Below are 19,998 nucleotides of genomic sequence, written 5' to 3'. Positions count from 1 at the left end.
CATTACCTACAAAACACCAAATTAAATATGTGTGGTTAAGCTCCACAGAAGGTATTCTCTCATTAAATAGTTAATTTACATGTTTATGTATTTTTTCCTCAAGAATCTGAATACGTTTATGGTTTATTCAAATTCAATTAACAAAAAAGTGTGGAACATAAGGCAAGACAAATTCAGACAAGCAAATGTTAATTAATATTGGTTACGGCTTATTAACTTGGTTCAACATTATATTTGAGAAGTGTAAACCCAAACATAAGTAACTGAAAAATACCAAATTATGTTTCATATCTACTGTATATGAGAAGAACCAACTATCATTATCATCCGTATTCAATCTATTTCTGGATGGAGGTCTCCCCAAGCCATCGCATCTACCAACCCTGCTATGGAGCATTCCAGCGGACTTAAAAAAATAGTAATTAAGTTAACGTGGTATATTCGTAATTAGAGACAATTACACACATGTACACAAGCCTTTCATTTCTGGTTTTATTTTTTTCAAGAAAACCAAAGTTTTAAAAGAATGCATCAGTGTTTTATTAGTACAAAATCAGTTGACCACACAGCTATGCAATTAAACCCTTCAACAAAACGAGTAAAAAAACATTGAACTACTGAAAAACCACAGTTCTTAAAACGAATTACGTTTTAAGATTCAAAAACACTGCAGTTAAGTCACAAAATTGTAAATATGCGTCTGATTTGGAAATTACGAAAGAGTGGATAGAAGTACTACGCCGTTAATACGAATCGAATTTAAACTCTGGCGACAAGCAGCAAAAACAACGCATCTATGAATCTTTAGAATCGTTCGTGAAACAACTCCCAGTAGAAACACGAGGTTTATACATCTTACGTTGCGCGTATTACAAACGTTCAGTTTAAATGGGTACACCAGTTAGCCGATCGGCAGCCCGTGCGTGGTGTGGTAAAGTCTGGGTACACCCCCCCTACCTCGACCCAGAGGTCGAGTCAGCATGGCATGAGACCAATCATCCTCTACACCTCCCTCGCGTGGAGGCCCTGTTCCACCAGCGGTGACATGAGGAAGTAAATGCACAGCTGCATCTTCACCTGAAAAACTACCGCACAGACCCTCAGGATCACGGCATAGAACTAGTTACCCCAAGTCTCAATTTAATCGAAAGCAAATCACAATCAGCTCTCACCTCATTTGGCACAGGATCAAATTGAATTCCTATAAACCCAAACGGTAGTCGTGTTGTGGAGTGAACGTCAATGATCTTAAGCAAACTGTCCCATTCTCATAGCAAATTGAAAGAGTGCACATATGGGAAAAGGCGCTTGTGCTTGTAAACAAGGATGAATATTCTGTTTAATGGTATTGTCTGTCGAGTGGCAAAACAACTGACATGTAACCTTTCTCGTTGAAACATTTGCACGTGCCAGCTCCGTCATAAGAAAGTGGACTTTTCATCACTGGTTTGTCTACTAATGAAGATGAGCAACTTTCCGTGCTTAGAAATTGCAAAAATTTGGAATTGCTGATAAAGCCTGGAGAAAGAAAAAAAGTCGAATGAAACGCTTTGATAGCAAATTTAAGTAAAACAACAAAAAGCTATGTTGGGAGTGTGGCGACGTGCTTGTGAAAGGCATGGAAAATATGAAAGTACTGTAGAGCATAAAGAGATTGGAGGGTTTTGAAATGCGGATTTGGAGACAGTTTTGAAAATAAGCGAGACAGAAAGAAAACAGATGCTACTTCATAATAAGATGCTACTTCAGGTGGAAGAAAAACGTGAACCCATTCAAATATAAACAGGAAAGAAATGAGACTGTGAAGATAGTGGTGCGAGGGAACGGATTCTTTAGGAAGAGACCAAGAGGGAAAAACAAAGAATGGCGATGTTCAACAAGGATGGATGTAGAGACAGATGAGAAGCATAAGAGCGAGTGCCTCGTACCAGTTTACAAGCAGAACACGAAAAGGGGTAACATAAATAACCTTGATTATACTTCTCTCTTGTGCGGCTTCTATACAGCCCCAATGGATCTAGAATCCAAGAAAAATATAATTATATTCACCAAGTGCAAATCCCCTCCCAATAAAACCCTTTATAAACACACATTATGCCAATTTTGAATTAGTGTTTTTTTTTTACTATAAAGTGCCGTACGGTGTTTGGGTTCCATAACTAAGGCATGCCACGAGGGGGTGGCATGCCACTCAGTTACTTGCACGCATTAACCGAACAGTTAAACATTGCAATTCCATTTCGGATCGGACAAACTTTTGCAAATTCAAACTTAACGTTGAATGTTACACTTTGTATTCAAAGTAACGGTCTTGCAACGTTGCAACTGGTTGCCAAGACAAATGTCTCACAAAGCAATGGAAATGATGAGCACATAGACCGATTGTGAAACTATGCAGAAGGGGCTTGTGTATCGAAGGACAGCGGCGCTATGCATTTCAGAGGGGTAAATGTGTTCTATGCACAGAGGCTTAATCAATATCTGTTTCCTGAAACAAGACAGTTAGATGCGAAGACAGCCTGGCTGATGAGCCTGTTATAAAGGAAGGTCGTTCAATCAATCATTGCTGAACATCACCCACAGGCAGCGTGTCCTCAATACTGCCCATAAACTTTGGGTTTGTAGAAAAAGTGTTGTACACTTGTAAGATATGGCATGAATTTAGTATTTTAAAAAATGTATAAACATAACCATACTCCTATACTGTTAATACCATAACGTTAATCTATTTTATTACATGGACTGAAACAAAAAAAATACTACACACCGCCCCACCACTAAGTACACTGTGTCACCCGCTCCAAAAATATTCACACCTTTAAACAAATATTCGTGCACTTTAGCCTTATAAAAAATATATCAAAGGTGAGTATAAGCAGCACTGCCAAGCACATTGTCGCAGATTGTCAAATGACTCTTTGGCCAGGTGTACAAATCCAAGGTTGTCATGTGAGACCATACTTTCAGGATTTTTTTGTTCATTAAGTAGGGACTATGTTTATACGTTCATCCACAAGGTATACGATTGGCAGCAGAAAATACATTCTGTAAATATCCACTTACTCTCTTATTCAGTGAATTATTGAGGCTGTTTTTAAGACAAAAAACAGGCCGTGTCAAAAATTGTTTTGCCATTAACGGAGTGGAAAAAAAATCACAACACCTGCCAGAACAGAGATTCTCAAAAAAAATTGGACCGAGGGCTCCGTAAGCTTTTGGCAATCCCTTACCAGCATCTGAAGCTCGTTTAGAGGGTTCATGCACAATTTGTTGAGAATATCTGTACCGGGGTAATACAGAGCTCAAAGCTAGGGATGGAATGATCAATTCCATCCAGAGCTTCAATTAATTGCCGCAACTGAATTCAAGAATTGCGAATGGTAACGTGTCCAATGGTTACAGCATCACGCGACACCATTGCATACAAAAAGGTAAAAATAAAAAAATAAACATCAATGTGTGCATCATAAGATTAGGAAACAATATTAATGGATGAATCAACTCATCATTCCACCTCGACTAAAAGTGAGCCCATTATAAATTTCCAGTGCAGTAGGTAAGCGACATTGCAAATGCATCCAATTACACATTTATTCGGGATTATCATAACATTATCTTCTTGACATAACCATAGTGAAATGCCCTACTTACAAATTGTGGTATCTGTATAAAATGAGACATTTGTGAAGTGTGAACATCACCAAAGTTAACTGCCAAAACACATGAATGGTAAAAAAAAGGCTGCCAGATTTTTATATTCTAGATCCACTCGTAAGAGGACATGAGCTTGTTTGTCAATAATGTTTAACATCTTGACCATAGGTCAAGATTTTCAAAAGGACTGTCGAGTCGGTGGACGCAGCATGTCGCAGGAATGAAAGAGCAAGCAAGTGAGGTTATTGTTAAGTGTAATTTTTTTTTTATCGTTAAGCACATTGACAAACAGAAAACATATTTGATTGCATTACCAAGTTTGTGTTTTATCAAGTGTTATTTCGGTACCAAGTGCGATCACACAAACTAGCACAACTGTTCTAGGATTTCCATGTATTTTGCATCTCCTAAAGACAGGTTTTGCAAGGAACACGATATAAAGTGAACAACAATTCAGATATTCTTCTGGAGGTGCTGTGTAATACAGTGAACACGTGCATGTTAGCTTGTCGTGTATTTGACGGTATCAATAACAAAAATAGATTTTACATGCTGATTGTTGCACGCATCATTTTACCGGTTACCGCTTCCTTGTCATTGTCACTGTAATAAAAATATGATTTTATATTAAATCTCTTCAGGCTATACACTATACATGACAACATTATCAACTCGATTCACGCTCGCTGCATTACAATATAAGCTGAACAGTTCTCCGACACGCGGACCAGAACAGACCACCAAACTCAACACATGACCAAGTCTGATAGAATCCAGCAGCAGCAAAACTGTGTTGCGTGCAGTAAAAATGGTCACGAATATGGTTTTTCCTAATCGAGAATCTGAACAAATAAATTAATTCGAGTGTCGGCTGCTGGATAATCGCCATATGACTGGATGCTTATGATCACACACACAGAGATGAAGAAACACATGTAATTGTTTTTTAGCAAGTCTTGCAGCAGCAATAAACAAAAGTCCCTTATTTCAGGCCCAGTTGTCAGCGTCAGACACAAACACGCTCTCGATCAGACAACTTAACAACTCGTCAGTTCAAAAAAAAAAACCATAACGCATTCGAGGAATAAAGAGCCAATATTTTTCATTCCACGTCTTGTTCAGTGTTAAACTGACGAAGGCCAGATGGCCGATTTGTTAGCATATTTTTGCCATAGAAGATTGCAAAATGTATCGGTACGAGTCATGACCTCGTGGTACGCGTCACATCCGCTAACGTGCCGATCCCAAACGAGTAGCCACTTTAAATCTGGTGCGTACAATTTGGCACGGCCATGAGCATTCAGATTGACGGAAACATGAAAAAAAATAACTCTGAATCACACACAGGACAGAAGTACTGTTAAGGCAGAGTGCAGGTGGATTCTGTGGGGAGTTTGATCAAAAGGGCACTGGAGACATTTACCGCTGTGGCCCAGTCAATGCATAGATGGGCCAGTGCTTTGTTGTTGACTAGCATGCATGCGCGAGCACATGGCTGGAACCCACGGCAGAGGACAGGCGAACAAGTACATTTGTGAGAAGCCTAGTGCCCACTCACTACCCTGTTTCACTATATGATGATTGTTCACGTTAAGGCTTCCAAGGACACAAATTTGAAAGCAAAAAAATAGTCGGCAGACATCTTGCTCGACTCATTTGTGTACAATTTCATTCACGCCAAAAATAAGATCAACATACATTTTGCATTAGTCATAAATAATCTATTCTCACACGTACAAGTGGTTCGTGAGCATTTGTACTATGAGCATAACAATCAGATTTAAATTGGTGCATAGTTACATGCCTAATACTTGGCACAGCAGACCGTTTGTGATACATTGCTTGTGTAATCATGTAAAAAACTAAAGAGCGTTTATTTTATTGAATGCCACAAATAAGAAGAGATGTGGTGACATAACAGATTACAATTACACGTGAGAAATACAATGGGCAAGATAACACTAGCTTATCCCTCATGCAACAAAAGGACTCTTGCGTGCTGTCGTTTTGATGAGTTCTGACCATTAACATGGGACACCATACGTTCGTGCAGTGCGTTTTGACCGGCGTTGTTTAGGTCGGCACATTAGTATTTTTCAGTCGACGATAACCTACGGAATTTTAGTGACGTCGCAGTCTGTGGATTTTATGAAGCCATTCAATGCTCACCGTATTCACACTGGACGCAATGATAATTTCGTCATTGTTTTCTACGTTAGCAACAGGTCAACTAAACTAAAAAGACTACTATGCTGACTAACAAAGCACTGGTTTTGCCATGGAAATGTGGAATTTTCGCAAATGGTTCATGACCGCTGACAGAGGATGAGCAAGGAGAGTTTGAATTTCGGCCATATTTGAGGAAAACATTTTCACTTGCTAAGCCACAAAACAATTAAACATGTTCAACCGACCTGACTATCAAGAAACTGGCCAGCAATTAAAGGTCTTATAAATCCGTTGAATCAACTTGTCAGTGTAAACACACATTTACTGTAATGTTTAACACACTACTTTGTTTAATAGAAACAAAAAAGGAAATCAATAGCTCTGGGGGGTGGGGGATCATTGTCGGTATGCAGTTGGAAAAATAAAATTCAAAGTGCACAGCAAGGTGATCAACAATGCGTATATATTTGAGATGGTCCGTTTGTATGCAATTGTACTATTGTATGCGAGTCACGTTAGGGTTGACTGTTACCCAACAATATCCACTTACACTTTTGGTGAGCACGCGAGCGTGTTAACAGACAACGCCGGGCAAACCTTGTGTTTAATTGAGACGTCACTTCACCTCTCCCAAGGCCCCCCCCACTCCCCCGTCAATCCCCAACCTTGTTGAAGAAGAGAATGGCACAGATGCAGAGCAGCACCATGGTGAAGGACATGTAGTAGATCAGAGTGCGGAACTTGGGCTCCAGGTCACCCAACCGGTACCAGATTATCTGTACAGCATGCCACATGTTGTAGCAAAAGCGAACAGAAAACAATTTGCGAGTTAAACAGTCAAAACTGAAAGTGAATTCACAAATTAACCGCCCGCATCCAGTGCAGTATGTGTGAACAGTTCCCATTGACATTTTCTATAGATGTTCACAAATCTGACATTTTCAAATAAAGTATTGTTAATCTCGCATACATTCACTTACTTTTAAAGTTTAACAAAGCATGCTCTCAAATTTAAAGAAATGTGCACTTAAGTTGCATGCCTTTAGTCAGGAGCAGAACAACACGGGGAGACACAAGGACTCACGAGCACGATCATCGGTATGCAATTGAGCAGGATGCACACAGCAAAGTAGACATTGGCTCCTCGGATGTGCGAGCTGCCACCCTTGGGAAGGACGAACGCAGCCACCAGCGTCGTCTGCAAAACGGCAAGGCCAAACCACGATCTCGGTTCATTTAATCGAATGTACAACTACGCAAAAGTCAGAATCAGAATATTTATTTTTACTAGAGGAATCCGATTAGCTATAAAGCTCTTTTTCAAAGATGTCCAGTAGGGGCGGGTAAGAACGTTTCAACAACAATACAAAAACACGACAGCAGGGCAAGATACAGGAAAGGCAAACAAATCAGAAATGGCTGGGTGGCCCTAGTGCTTGACACGCTGGTTGCTGAATCCTGGGTTCATCATTTTAAATATGACCTCAGCCCCAAGACAAGGTCAAATTGACACTGCCACGTGTCACATGAGGCACTCTTCATTTTGCACCATACCTATCGCTGGCATGCTGCGTATTAACAGGCGACTAGAAAAAGAAGATCGGTGTAAAACTTTCAGAGCCAGACACACAGGGCCTCTTCTGGTGGCTATGCGATGAGCCCGTCACACTCACCTACAGTCGATTACTCGTTGTGTGCGAAAACCTACATTCAGTGAAAATTACACATTCACACGTGGAATCACAGGTGACACAGCTAAGGGATATCGTGCTCACTGGCCAGGTAACAATGACTCATTTAATTGACTACAACAGAATCCTACGCTCACAAAACCTGCATCAATTATGCGTGTCAATTATTTTTCTACGAATATATACTGCATTTGGTACATGTGACACCCAACTTGGTTCACTGGAAAGAATTCGTACGAGATCACCTTCCCTCGAGGCTTTATAGAACCGTGCACCAATTTGTCAGACGTCAACAATGCTTGCGTAGGGGACGTATTGGCCCATTCCATAAGAATGTGGAATATCTAACCCCCTTGTTCGAAGCCACCAATGTAGAGTATCGTGACTAAATCTATTTTAATCAGGAAAATCAAGGCTCTGCAAAATAATCACCTTGATGGATTGGCATCATGAGGTTTTTTAGTTATAATGCTGTTTTATGACAATTGATGTTCCGTCGTGAAAAGTATTGAGATGAAAGCACTCATGTAATGGAATTAACAAGCACTCTTTATATATATAAAAAGGTGTAGTAATTTAAACTCACTTAAGTGGGAAAACATTTAGCAAGAGGCAGTGCTGTGCAAACAAGCAAATGCATATCTGTAGCATACAAACCTAATTCACAAAGCTTATAGAACACTTAAACAACAACTTATTATTGTAATCTATATAAATATACCTTAATCTGTATGTGTGTCTCATACCCCTATGGTACTTTCCGACAAGGTAGAAAGCTGACATTTGGTACAGGTTTTTTTTTATTTTGATAGTTCATTAATCAGCAAATAATTAGCATTTTATGATGTTCGAAACTGAATAATAATAAAACGGTAAATGATAGGAGCTTCCCCTCAGAGTATTAAGTTCATTTATTTATGTTCTAATAAAAAAATAACGGAATCTTTAAATTGAGCGGTTTACGATGGGTACGTCTCTAAATATAAGCTTAATTAAGTCGTCAACAATGTTTGTTTTTTGTGAAAAATTTCAATTTTTTTTAGTTGTTAGCATCTGATCGTAGATAAAAATTGCCCAAAAAAATCATATCAGGTTAATTATTATATTTATTGAAAACTTTTTCAGACAGGCTTCATGAACTAGTTAATCATAAACCTTAAAACAAAATAATGAACGAATTTGTACGAACACGATTATGAAATACGCGTTCCAGCGTTCTATTTGAAAAGAGCAGCAGAATATTAAATATCACTTACAATCAAGAGTGTGCTTAAAATATAACGTGAGATAAATGTGGATGAAAGTGAACTTACAACAACAAGCAGAGACGTGAAAACGCCAAGGACCAGGTTGATTATTCGATCCTAGAAAGACAACAAACCACTTCATCTCATATTTGAATTGGTAACATTCATTAAAGGCATTTTTTTAACGCTGTTGTAATATATATTATTGGTTATTTCGGTAAAGTCACGTGACTTTACCAAAAGAACCAATAATATGAATCCATGCAGTTACGAAAGCTTTAAATCACAATTTAGCTGTTGTAATAATTACAAAATATAATGCCGAGCAAACACATTAATGCCGATTTAGCTCTCCAATGTTTACCCACAAAGAAAGAGCTTCTGTCTGCAATGACTATTTTCAACTTTTTTTACCACGGTTTTAACAAATGACAATAATGCACGGTCAAAACGTTGAATTCAGCAGTACCTTTGAAATGTTTTTAATTGTCACATGGATGATCTCGCTTAGCCAGATGTCTGGCTATCTTACAAGGGAGATTCCTGGCGCGCGAGCATATATTTCGTACGTAAATGTACGTACTAATTATTGTTAATGCAATGTCAGCAAGCACGTGGTGCCGAGCTTAACCCACAGTGAACTCGTGAGTTTACACTACAACCAACTATTACGGCATCTATTAAGTATGCGTATATATTGTATTTGTGTAATGATACAGCGAATAAGAATAACAAAACCACAACATGTAAAACACTCCGAGATCAAATGGCTCAACATCTAAATGCAGGAGCCTCCAAACACATTCATCTTGTGACTAAGCATGATTTCCCTGGGAAAATGAAGGGCATTGCAGTGTTCTACTCTCTGGCTTAGCGAGATGTTAACTTGCTCGCCTAGTATACGGGAGGTCGTAGGTTTGATCCCGACCCGGACGCATAAATATTTGGAGTTTGCATGTTTCTCTCCCCGAGGTCGCGAAGATTTTTCTCCGCGTTCTCTGGTTTTCCCCTCCACATTTAGAAACATTCCTTTAGAGTAGTTGGCTACTATAAATGTCCACATAAGCCACTTTGTTGAACTATCATTTGTGATTGGGGTGCTTCTGAAAACGAGCTATATAGCTCAGTGGGCCTTATCTGGTAAATTCTAAATGGTTTAGTTTATGGTTTAACTTTGGGTTATACCGCTCAATGTGCACACTCTGAGGGGAGGGCAGCCTCATTGCCACAAGCTGCTTCACTTGTTGAGATTTAAACCACGTGGATTAACTACGTGCTTTTCAGCTGACGTCAGCTTAGAAGAGAGATTGAGAAATGGCCCCAATTACCCTGAAAACACTAATCGCTTCATTTACCCTGCTGCAGCTTAGATCAGTGTCGACGAACAGAGCTTCCCATTGAGAGTCTTGCCTCACATCAGCACTAAGCAGGCCCCTTCAAATATCCCATAAACCACACTTTGATGAGTTACGAGTGAATTATTGTAAATGCAAAAACATGTAGCACGTTACAAATCGATGAGTGGACAATCGGAAGTTCGTGGCATCTTTCACAAGAGCAGGACAGTGTGTCATAACTGCCACTACATAACAGTTTTTTAAATACAATTTACATTTTATAGCCCTCCATCAATCACTACTGGCCTCCCACACGCTGTGTTGGTCATGGCGGTTGTTTCACCATACTTCACCACTCAGGTCTGTACGAGTTGGTAAATGTGCAGGAGGGCACAGGATGGGTTTCAGATGCAAATCTCGTCTGATGGTAGCCGTGGCTGGGAATCAAACGAATGTCATCAGGTTCGAACCACCGCTACATAACACAGGCGAAAAAATATCTTACTGCCGTAAACACTACCTTGTAACCATAATAGACAGATTAATAACCATATTGGGGTGTGCCATTTTTTTCTTATGCTTATCTTTCAATTGAGGTGTCGGTGTCACATGATGAGAAACGACTATGTACATATGTTGAACTTCTTTTGTACCGTACATAGTCGACCATGCTAATCAGAGGTGCGGAAATAATAAATGTCCTTACAGGCTGATGGTGCCTCGATATAAACCCAAGATTTCCACAATGTCAACTCTGTGCCAAAACAAAGCAGACGTTTCATCCCGAGCCACACCGCCACTTATGGAATAATACTTTTTCCAAACCAAGAGAAGGGCCCTTACCATAAACAGAGTTTAATTATGTATTGTTTAAATAAACTGACAAGGGTGTTTTTCAAACCTTACAGGCCAAAGTATTACAGCAGCAACTTTTTTTTTTAAGTTGGCAAATCTTGCACCAGCTTCCACTCTTTGAGACTCATCTGCAGCGTGCTGCTGGGTGGACGAGGGTTCCCCATAACACCAAGAAACCAAGAATAATTGATGTTATTTATAGCCCTTTGTGATTTATTCCCTGCCAAGACAGCACATATCTATTATATGTGGTTTAGTTAGAGGCAGTGTGTTGTAGACCACTGCCAACACAGCCCCTGACATTCACATTTAATATACACGACGAACAGGTTACCCCAGTTTTTCAGCTGTGTAGTACCATGTCAGATCACGCGATTCACAAAGAAAAGCAGACCTGGGGTTAAATACAATTGTAATTGTGTCATTCGTAATGAATTGCAAAAAAAACCGTAATTGTGATGTCAGCTAACAAAGCGGATAAAATGGTAATTATAACTGATCTCGGGTCTAATGGAAGGCCACACGTTGAATGACCTATGAGGGGCCAACTAAGCAAAATGTCTAATTGTGGTCAGTAAAATAAGCACCACATCGTAGGAAATGAACGGTGGTTATCCTAAGAAGAACTGAATCCTGGCGTGCAAATGTGTAATTTGCAACAATGGCTTAAGACCACCAATAGAAGAGGAGCACTACCACCCGTGGTTCTGACGACACGAGACAAATAATCCATCCGGAGCTCTCGTTGAGCAGTGCTACCACCCGCGATAGAGAACAGCCCACAGAAACGGGTATGACAGAACTACTTCCGAAATCCCTTCAAGTGACCTGCTCCGCACGGTAAAGGGAAGCACTTTCCCACCCACCCTGCTATATATATACAGAATAATATTCATCACATTGTCAGAGTTGGAATGTAGCCACAAAAAGCTAGAAAACGAATTGAATATCATCTTTCTTTTTGGACCAATCATTCAGACCATCAACTGACTACATTTGTGAACCAAATAAAACCACAGGCGGGTGGCAGTCTGGATCAAAACCCAGAATTTTAGAGCATTGCAAGCTCAGCCCTCTGACCTAATCTGCCCATTCACTCACTCAACCAAATGCTTGCTCTCGCCATCTTTTACAAACAAGGGCACACAGGCGACACTCGCAGCCCTCTCTCGTCCGCGCAGATACGCACCGACCGACCGAAATGCTGCGAGGTTCCAAAGCGAGCGGGTGCCATCGGCAATGGAGAAGGAAGGTGGCGGCGGTGGGCACAGCTACTCACCCTGCGCGAGGCCTCGCCGAACAACGGCGTGTTCTCGGGCAGGGTCGTCGTGCCGTACGAAGGCGACTCGTTCATGCTGCGCGCGCTCCGTCTGCCGGGCGGCCGCCCCCACCACACCTCACTGCCGCGCGCCGCGGCTCATCCCAGGGATTTCCTCCCTCCCCTCTCCTCACCACAACCACCACCACAGCAAGCGCGTTCAGCCGCTCCGCTCCTCTGCTTCGCCCAACGAAAGCGGCGACGGTGGCGCGCGCGTGCAGATTCTCGCCACGCAGCAGCTGCGCGAGGGCCGGGCAAGCACGAGCGCTGAGAATGCAGGAAGCTGCGGCGAGGGCCCGAAGCTGTTAGGAGATAAAGCGGCGGCGGTGCCTTTTAGAGGGGGCAGCGGAGACACGCGACACGAGCAATGGGTTAAGTTTCACACGTACGACAGTGGAACGACCAAGTGTGCGCATTCACATAAAAAAAATACTGCAACCGTGAAGCCACACACTATACATCATTCAATTATCACGCTACAAAACGTTAATGTTGGCTGGAGGCCATGGAAACAAGGATGCTTTATGCTGTTTTTAATATATAATATATATTCACTCTGTTCATTTAAAAGGCCAAAAGCCAATGGTGACAGCTTGCCAAGTTTCCCTTGCTCATCACAAGGGATAGATTCTGGTCATAAATTCTACGCAAGGAAAATACTAGATATGGAATACATGAGGAATACAAGCTTGCAAATGAAAAAGAAAACAACGACAAATGTGTTATTTTATCTACTAGCCAAAAAATCATCCCTTTTAAAATGTATTCAGATTGTGTTTGAGAATAAATGCGTTAACCGATTCATACCTTGGCCCGAAATTTAGACAGACAAAAATTGCAATATTGCCATTACTATTCTTGGTTCTTTCGGTAAAGTCACGGAGAAGGGAAATAATAAAAATAAAACATAATAAAATTACTCACGACGTTTCGGCCACAATGCAAGCAGTCGTCCTCAGGTGAAGAACAGAGCTGTTGGAAAGACAGCGTCCTAACGAACACTGCTAAGCTTGACAGCGTATTTTAAGCTGGGTGGGAGGAGGAGAGCGCCTGCCAAGCTTAGCAGTGTTCGTTAGGACGCTGTCTTTCCGACAGCTCTGTTCTTCACCTGAGGACGGCTGCTTGCGTTGTGGCAGAAACGTCGTAAGTTATTTTATTATGTTTTATTTTTATTATTTCCCTTCTACGTGACTTTACCGAAAGAACCAAGAATATGAATCCCTGCAGTCACGAAAGCTTTAAATCGAAATTGCCATTACTGTAATTGCATATTATTGTTCTGCATTTTTACTTCTTCAAAAGGAGAATATATATACATCAACACATGTACAAACCACAACGAACGCTCCAGCTTTAACTGCAATCACACACGTGGTACACTTGTGGAAATATTATTTGCAGCTGTGACTCATTTAAAGTACACAGGCAAGAGACACAGCTGGGCCTAATTTACTCTAATTGGGCATGTCCAAACAATGCAACTCGTAATTATTGCCTGTACAAAAAAATACATCGCATAAGCACGTGATCATGCAGAACACATCAACACAATTACGTAACCAGCACATTGAATTCAGCATTCTTTAATCCGTAATTTGTTATGTTGGTTACATTCTTTCATACAAACAGTAGGAGTATTGGTAAATTAACATTCTGCTGCAGTGATGATAAACATCATAGAGAGGGAATGTCATTTTATTCACCCGATTATATCTGCCCTTCCTCTTATCCGCGTCCCAAAATAACCCTCACGCCGTGCAGGCCGCGGGGGTCATTCGACCATACCTCACCACGCTGGTTCAGTACAGGTTGGTGAATGTGGTGGGTGGGAGAACAGAACAATGGATGTTGCTGCACTGATCTCTACTGCCCACAACGCCGAATACTTCTGTATTGTTTGTGCACCGTGGTCGCCCATTCAAGAACAACACAGGCTCAAAGCTGCTTAGCTTCCGAGACCTGACGGAATCGTGCTACTTCAAGGTGATTTGATATCATGGGTATTATCTAAACTTATTTGTGAGTATGACCCGAACACAGTTGACGTGAGTGTATTCCTTAATTTACATAGATCTTCCTTTTAGAAGTGCTAACGCATGCATGAAAGTAATCGAGAAGTGGTAGCAAATTCACCCTTTCATCCACACTTGGACATGTTGATCAAAAGAATGTGCACGAATAGCCCCCCCACTCCTCCCAAATCAATGCAGATAAGATATCTACTGCTCAAATGACAAATGTGGGGAGTGGGAATCTCTTTTGTTCGCCTTGAGCCCATGGTGGAAATTCGTTGTCCGTAAGATGACAGCCAGCCTCTGAACAGGGCAACCACTGTTGATTTCCAAGAAAGTGGTACTCATTAAATTGACTACAGAGGAATGTTGGGCTGGATTTCCACAACCCCCTGACCGTGATGTGATCTCGACCTTCCAATAATTGAGTCAATTTCTCGGAGCACACTGCCACCTGGGCCAGTCTCGATCGAGTAAAGTAATCAATGCAAAGTAACCAATCTAATAACATTTTACGGAGGTGGCTAGATGACTCATGACACAAATCTCTTTGCTTGTGTCAGAGCAATGAGTTAGCAGCGCTAGGAACGTTGGATTGCATCCCGGTCAGCGAAGCGCAAATAACAGAAGTTGTCATGTGCAATTCGCATGATGTTCTCAGCCAGCACACAAAAAACAACCACGATAATTCGTTTTTTTTTTACATTATTCAGCCACCCCACTTATTATTCAAAGGATTTGCCAATAAATAATTGTTGAATGAAACAAACTAACATATTTCTTACAAGATTAAAGGATATTTCATTTCCCTGCATGTGTACGTGATCTCAGGCTGTTTTGTGGTCTTCGGTAAAGCTTTACCATGATTGTATACACAGTTTGAGAGTACAAAGTATACTATTTTGAAAGAAAATGCATACAGACATTTGCTATGACAATTAAATTATTAAGACGACACATTCCATTATTATGCAGTGCACACATCACACGACAGAATCAGTTGTACATTTAGAAGTTCCTCATTCCAGATTCATGGCAGCGAGTTGCATTGTAACTCTCCAAGGCAAAGACTGACTTGCGGCATTACGTTGACACGGCAAATGTCAAAGATAGAAAGACTCCGCAATGGTTATACACAACACTGCACACATTTGATTAAGTGAAACGTCCATGTTTACTGCAGTCACTTGGGTACTAAGCGACCCTTAAACTATCTCCCTAAAACAAAAACAGTCATTGCTACCTTGCTTACCTACACGTTATCTCATAATGAACCTGACCAGATATTAGACAAAACGTACCGATTTTTGTAGACAAATGTGTAGAAATCTCCATAACCCGTGATACCATTTCATTACAACCATGGCCTTGCATTAAAACATTTGCCAACCCCAAGAGTTAAAATATTACAAAAAGTGACACATTTGTGGAAATCCACGACAGACTGACAGGCTATACTAGGATTGCTATATTTCCAAGTTTACTGTTTGTTTTCTCATTAATTTGTACCTGATGATGGTTGCTTGTTTTGCAATCGAAACGTCGTATTCAATTATTTTTTATTTCATTTCTACGTGACTTTACCGAAATAACCAAAAAGTACGATTGCTTTTTGGTTCATTCGGTAAAGTCACGTAGAAAGAAAATACATTAAATAATAGAATACGACGTTTCGATTGCAACACAAGCAGGTTGTGATGCAACGCACCGTGGTAATATCATACACCAAACAATAAATGCTGTACAGCATTTCATAAAATGTTGTTCATTAATAAAATATGGCCTCTGGAAAAATAAAAAAATATACAAATTACCATTGTTATTACACTTACATAATACAGCACTATATACAATCTGTGGAGTATTGTACACACAAATTTGCAGTATACATTGCCAGCATGATTGAAACTTTAATAAACCAATGGAACTCTGATCATTTACAAGCAAACACTGCCTCTGAATGTTGCGTCAGGTGGAGGGCCCTCAATCAGCAGTGATTTGACAAAAGTTATCACACATTGGTAACATTGCCACTCGTTGTATTTGTATTGTATAAAACCCTCTACTGCACGAGGCAATATGTTTGTCTATCTCGAGAGCTTTATCAGTAAATAAGCTTAAAAGGACTTGTACTCCAACTTTTATTAAAACACGTTTTGTTTCATTTGCAAAACGACACGGGTGTAGCATTTCAGTTCACCGTAAGTTTTTGTTGTAGTTGCTTAAAACGGCAGGTCAAGGAATGTTGTCGGTCTGGCTCTATGTCGTTTCCGTGTTCACAAATCAAAGCATCGTTTTTTTTTTAAAGTGTCCTTCAAAATCACAGTAATGTACCGGTGCTTTCACAGCCACAGGCTTACAGGATTCGCGTTAAATATCGTGAAAGCGCACAGGAAGATCCGTGGCTATGCTAAAGCGAGCAGCTGGGTTACACTCTACCAGACGACCACGCGAGCCAGCAACGAAACCGCTACGCTCTGTAGAGGCATATCTTGTGTGGCTACCAAGATCCCTTTAACACGGCGTCTGTCATGGGTTGTTTGATTAGCTCGGTTGGCTACGTACGGTGCGAAAGAAGTCCAACCTACGGTGCATACGTGGAATCGAGTCGACTCGGCCGACCATCTCGCAGGGTCGATAATTTCGTACAACTTTTTTGCTTGTCTTTCGTGTTTATACTTACATATAGAGCAGTCAATACATGTTCTAAGTTCTAAGTAAAAGGCACCGAGTACGGATAAAAAGCGCAAACCATCCCTTCCTCGACAGTCTCTACATGGTCTATTAAACACTACCACTTTGTTATATCAGCCATAGTTGTCTTCGCAAGACTTTGCAATCGCCGGAAATCACTAAAAACATTAACTCTTTCAAGTAAACACACCGAGAGGCGAAACCGGTGAGAGAACCGGCAAGAGAATCGCACGTCCTACAGGGGACGTCTCGCCCAACCCCGCGAAAGCGCTAGGTCAGACCGTAGGCTTCGGCCTACGCGTCCTACTTTCGTTTTTTTTTCCTCTCAGCGACACCCCAAGCCTGAGAAAGGACACTCGGACGTGTGGGTGACGGAACGGAACAACGGGTGCCGTACAAACAACCAAGTTTCCCCCCTCCGACAGAGGAGCGGTGGTTCACTCACCTGGTTAGCGAGGCGTTCTGCCCAAGCTACTCCCAACTCGGCCGAGCTCGCGAGCGACTTCACGACAGCGCCTCCCCCCCCCCCGATCGCGACGCTTTACGGCGTCACGAGCGCTCGCGCCCCGCCGCCATAATTCCCAGTGCGGATAAGCGGCACCCGGCGTTTGCAAGCGCTGCTTATGCGCTCTGCGAATTCTATTCATGACTCACAATGGGGAATGTGTGCACGTTTTTAGAAGCTGAATATTTTTTTTATTGAAAGCTTTGGTGACTGCAGTGATTCATATTCTTGGTTCTCTCGGTAAAGTCACGTAGAAGGGAAACAATAAAATAATAAAAATATAAAACAATAAAATTATCACGACGTTTCGACTGCAACACAAGCAATCATCATCAGGTGTGAAAACCACAGCAAGAAAATTTCAAATTTTCTTGCTGTGGTTTTGCTTGTGTTGCAGTCGAAACGTCGTGATAATTTTGTTTTATATTTTTGTTATTTTACTGTTTCCCTTCTACGTGACTTTACCTAAAGAACCAAGAATACGTTCTACTTAATTAAATAGACTTTTTAATAAATGTTTTCTCCTACAACATCAGAGTGCAGCGCCTCATTAAATACGCACTACAAATGGCAATAGTTTAAAGCGATTTGAAGCATGTTTCATTTTGGGGGGGGGGGGGGCAGAGCTTTGTGACGTCATATTTGAGGGGGGGGGTCTCACTTTTTGTGACGCCGTGTGACGAAGGGGGGGGGGATCAAAAATAGTCCAAAATCGCGTGACGTCATTTATGGACGGCCCCTAGGGCTCTTCCCTCCCCTCCCCCACAGATCTCCAGTAGGGATACGGGGTCAGAACGTTACAGCAAACAATACAAGACACGACAGAAGTGCAACGTATAGGTAAATACATCATTTTAAAACGTATTTAAATATTTAGTTTTGCTTTAACATTAATCTACGTTTGCAATACACAGTATTCCATTCCTCATGCGATTTTTTTAGTTTTTACTCCGATTGCTTTACTTCTTTACTGTACTTTGCTTTTTTATGCCTTTGTAAATTTACTGGTAGGAACCTCCTGGCTACACCAGCCCGCAGGAGATTATTGTGTCCGTCCGTCCGTCGTGCATCCAGAAATGGGAGGGGTGGGGCTGGGTGGAGAGGGGAGGGTGGGGAGGGGCTGGGTGGGGAGGGTGGGGCTGGGTGGGAGGGATGGGGCTGGGTGGGGAGGGGCTGGTCACCCCGTGGTGCCCTTATAAAATTCAACGTTTCACCTACTCACGCCGGCTTGTGCCCGCCCTCACAGTCGGGCATATTTGCGGAACACACCACGTGGTGCCGCCGTTGACCCTGGCCATTGACCGAGCAACCCAACGTTCCTACCAGCTCCCTCCGCAGGAATGTGTTTTGGTGACCCAAATCAGTCTTGCAGATGAAGACTCCCCTGGTCTTCACGAGTTCTCACCTCGTTAAAACGAAGCACACTCCAAACCCTCAGGTTCAAGCCTGCTTAGTTTCCGAGATCTGATAAGATTGGGTGGCTTCGGAATGATTGCATTATCATTGGTGTCTGCTGTTGTATTGGCCTAAATTCGAGCTCTGAGAATGAAAAATATCGCTGTGCCGATCGTGCAACACACAGTAGACTGTCGTGCTGCCCTCCAACGTGTTCGCCAGAGGACCACTTGAAAATATCTTGAAAGTGATTGCGATGAAAAGTAGCTCAGTGATTCCCACTTCTGTGGAGTTGCACTGATTTCGATTATACATCGAATGAATTGTCTCGTAATGCGACGCCGATAGCACAATGCAGATACAAGTGTGGGGGGGGAACGCAAAAAACATTTATTAAAAAAAGATAAACTATTAACTTTTTCAAGGTATGCTTTAAGCTTAAATTTTCACTACCGTATAACATTTTAGTGCGTTCCACATACTTAGTGTAACCGGCTCGTCCAATCCCTCTCTTCCCGTGATCGTAACGTGGGGACAGACAGGTTAAGAAAGACAACTATGATAGAATATTCATAATAATTCATAATAAAGGTTTTTGGGTTAGATCGCGTTTATTTATAAATGTGTCGTAACCCTCCACCACCCGACACGGCCAATCAGCAAAAAAAGTGTCACGTTGACAAAAGACAAATAATTCACTACTTTAGCCCACCGGTGTGTTGAAGAGTGAATCCACATTTACAGTTTGAGTACGACGTTTCGCTGGTAAATACATCCAGCATCATCGGGCAATTCGCCAGAATGGTAAAGCCCTCGCTTGCTCCCGGTTTTATATAGAGCAGCAGGGTGACGTCATCACTTAACTCATATCAGGTGCAGTGATTAGAGGCGGAGGAGGGGGGTATTGTAATTGTATAATCGATTAGTAATCAGTCATGATAGAATAGTTCGGAGGCGATGGCGCACTATGGACTCAACACTGCCCAAGGGCTCCTCAACACTGCACTGTGGCCTCAGCAATGCACCATCGACTCGACGCTGCACCGGTGAATACTCTGCGTCGTGTTCTGCCCTCCTCTTGAGGATTGAGTGACTCCACCACCGAGGGACAGCGGAGAGTT

At 41.7% G+C, this 19,998-nt stretch overlaps 1 protein-coding gene across 2 annotated transcripts; it reads right to left on the bottom strand.

Moving 5' to 3' along the window:
• Positions 1-478: 478 nt before the first annotated feature.
• On the bottom strand, positions 479-17,533 carry TMEM243 (transmembrane protein 243). 2 transcript variants are annotated; one of them, XM_032963193.2, is made up of 5 exons: positions 17,423-17,533; positions 12,233-12,573; positions 8,828-8,878; positions 6,908-7,021; positions 479-6,599 (listed from the first exon to the last, which is right to left on the bottom strand). In XM_032963193.2, the coding sequence occupies exons 2-5, from the start codon at positions 12,305-12,307 to the stop codon at positions 6,477-6,479; spliced, it is 363 nt and encodes a 120-aa protein (XP_032819084.1). In that variant the 5' UTR covers positions 12,308-12,573; positions 17,423-17,533; the 3' UTR covers positions 479-6,476. The 2 variants fall into 2 exon arrangements, with proteins under 2 accessions (XP_032819084.1, XP_032819083.1); XM_032963192.2 differs by having other exon boundaries at positions 12,233-12,601; positions 17,423-17,524.
• Between the last annotated feature and the right edge of the window lie 2,465 nt (positions 17,534-19,998).

The sequence above is a fragment of the Petromyzon marinus genome, chromosome 30, assembly GCF_048934315.1.
Source record: "Petromyzon marinus isolate PM22_M1 ecotype Great Lakes invasive population chromosome 30, UKy_Petmar_22M1.pri1.0, whole genome shotgun sequence".
NCBI classification, from domain to species: domain Eukaryota; kingdom Metazoa; phylum Chordata; class Hyperoartia; order Petromyzontiformes; family Petromyzontidae; genus Petromyzon; species Petromyzon marinus.
The sequence above is the reverse complement of the archived record's forward strand: the minus strand, read 5'-3'. Positions and strand labels throughout refer to the sequence as shown.

Coding starts and splice junctions, on each gene's coding strand:
- TMEM243 (XM_032963193.2), bottom strand. CDS start 12,307: ATGAACGAGTCGCCTTCGTACGGCACGACGACCCTGCCCGAGAACACG. Junction 8,879..12,232: donor TCGGCGAGGCCTCGCGCAGG/GTGAGTAGCTGT, acceptor TTGTCTTTCTAG/GATCGAATAATCAACCTGGT. Junction 6,600..6,907: donor GCATACCGATGATCGTGCTC/GTGAGTCCTTGT, acceptor CATGCTGTACAG/ATAATCTGGTACCGGTTGGG.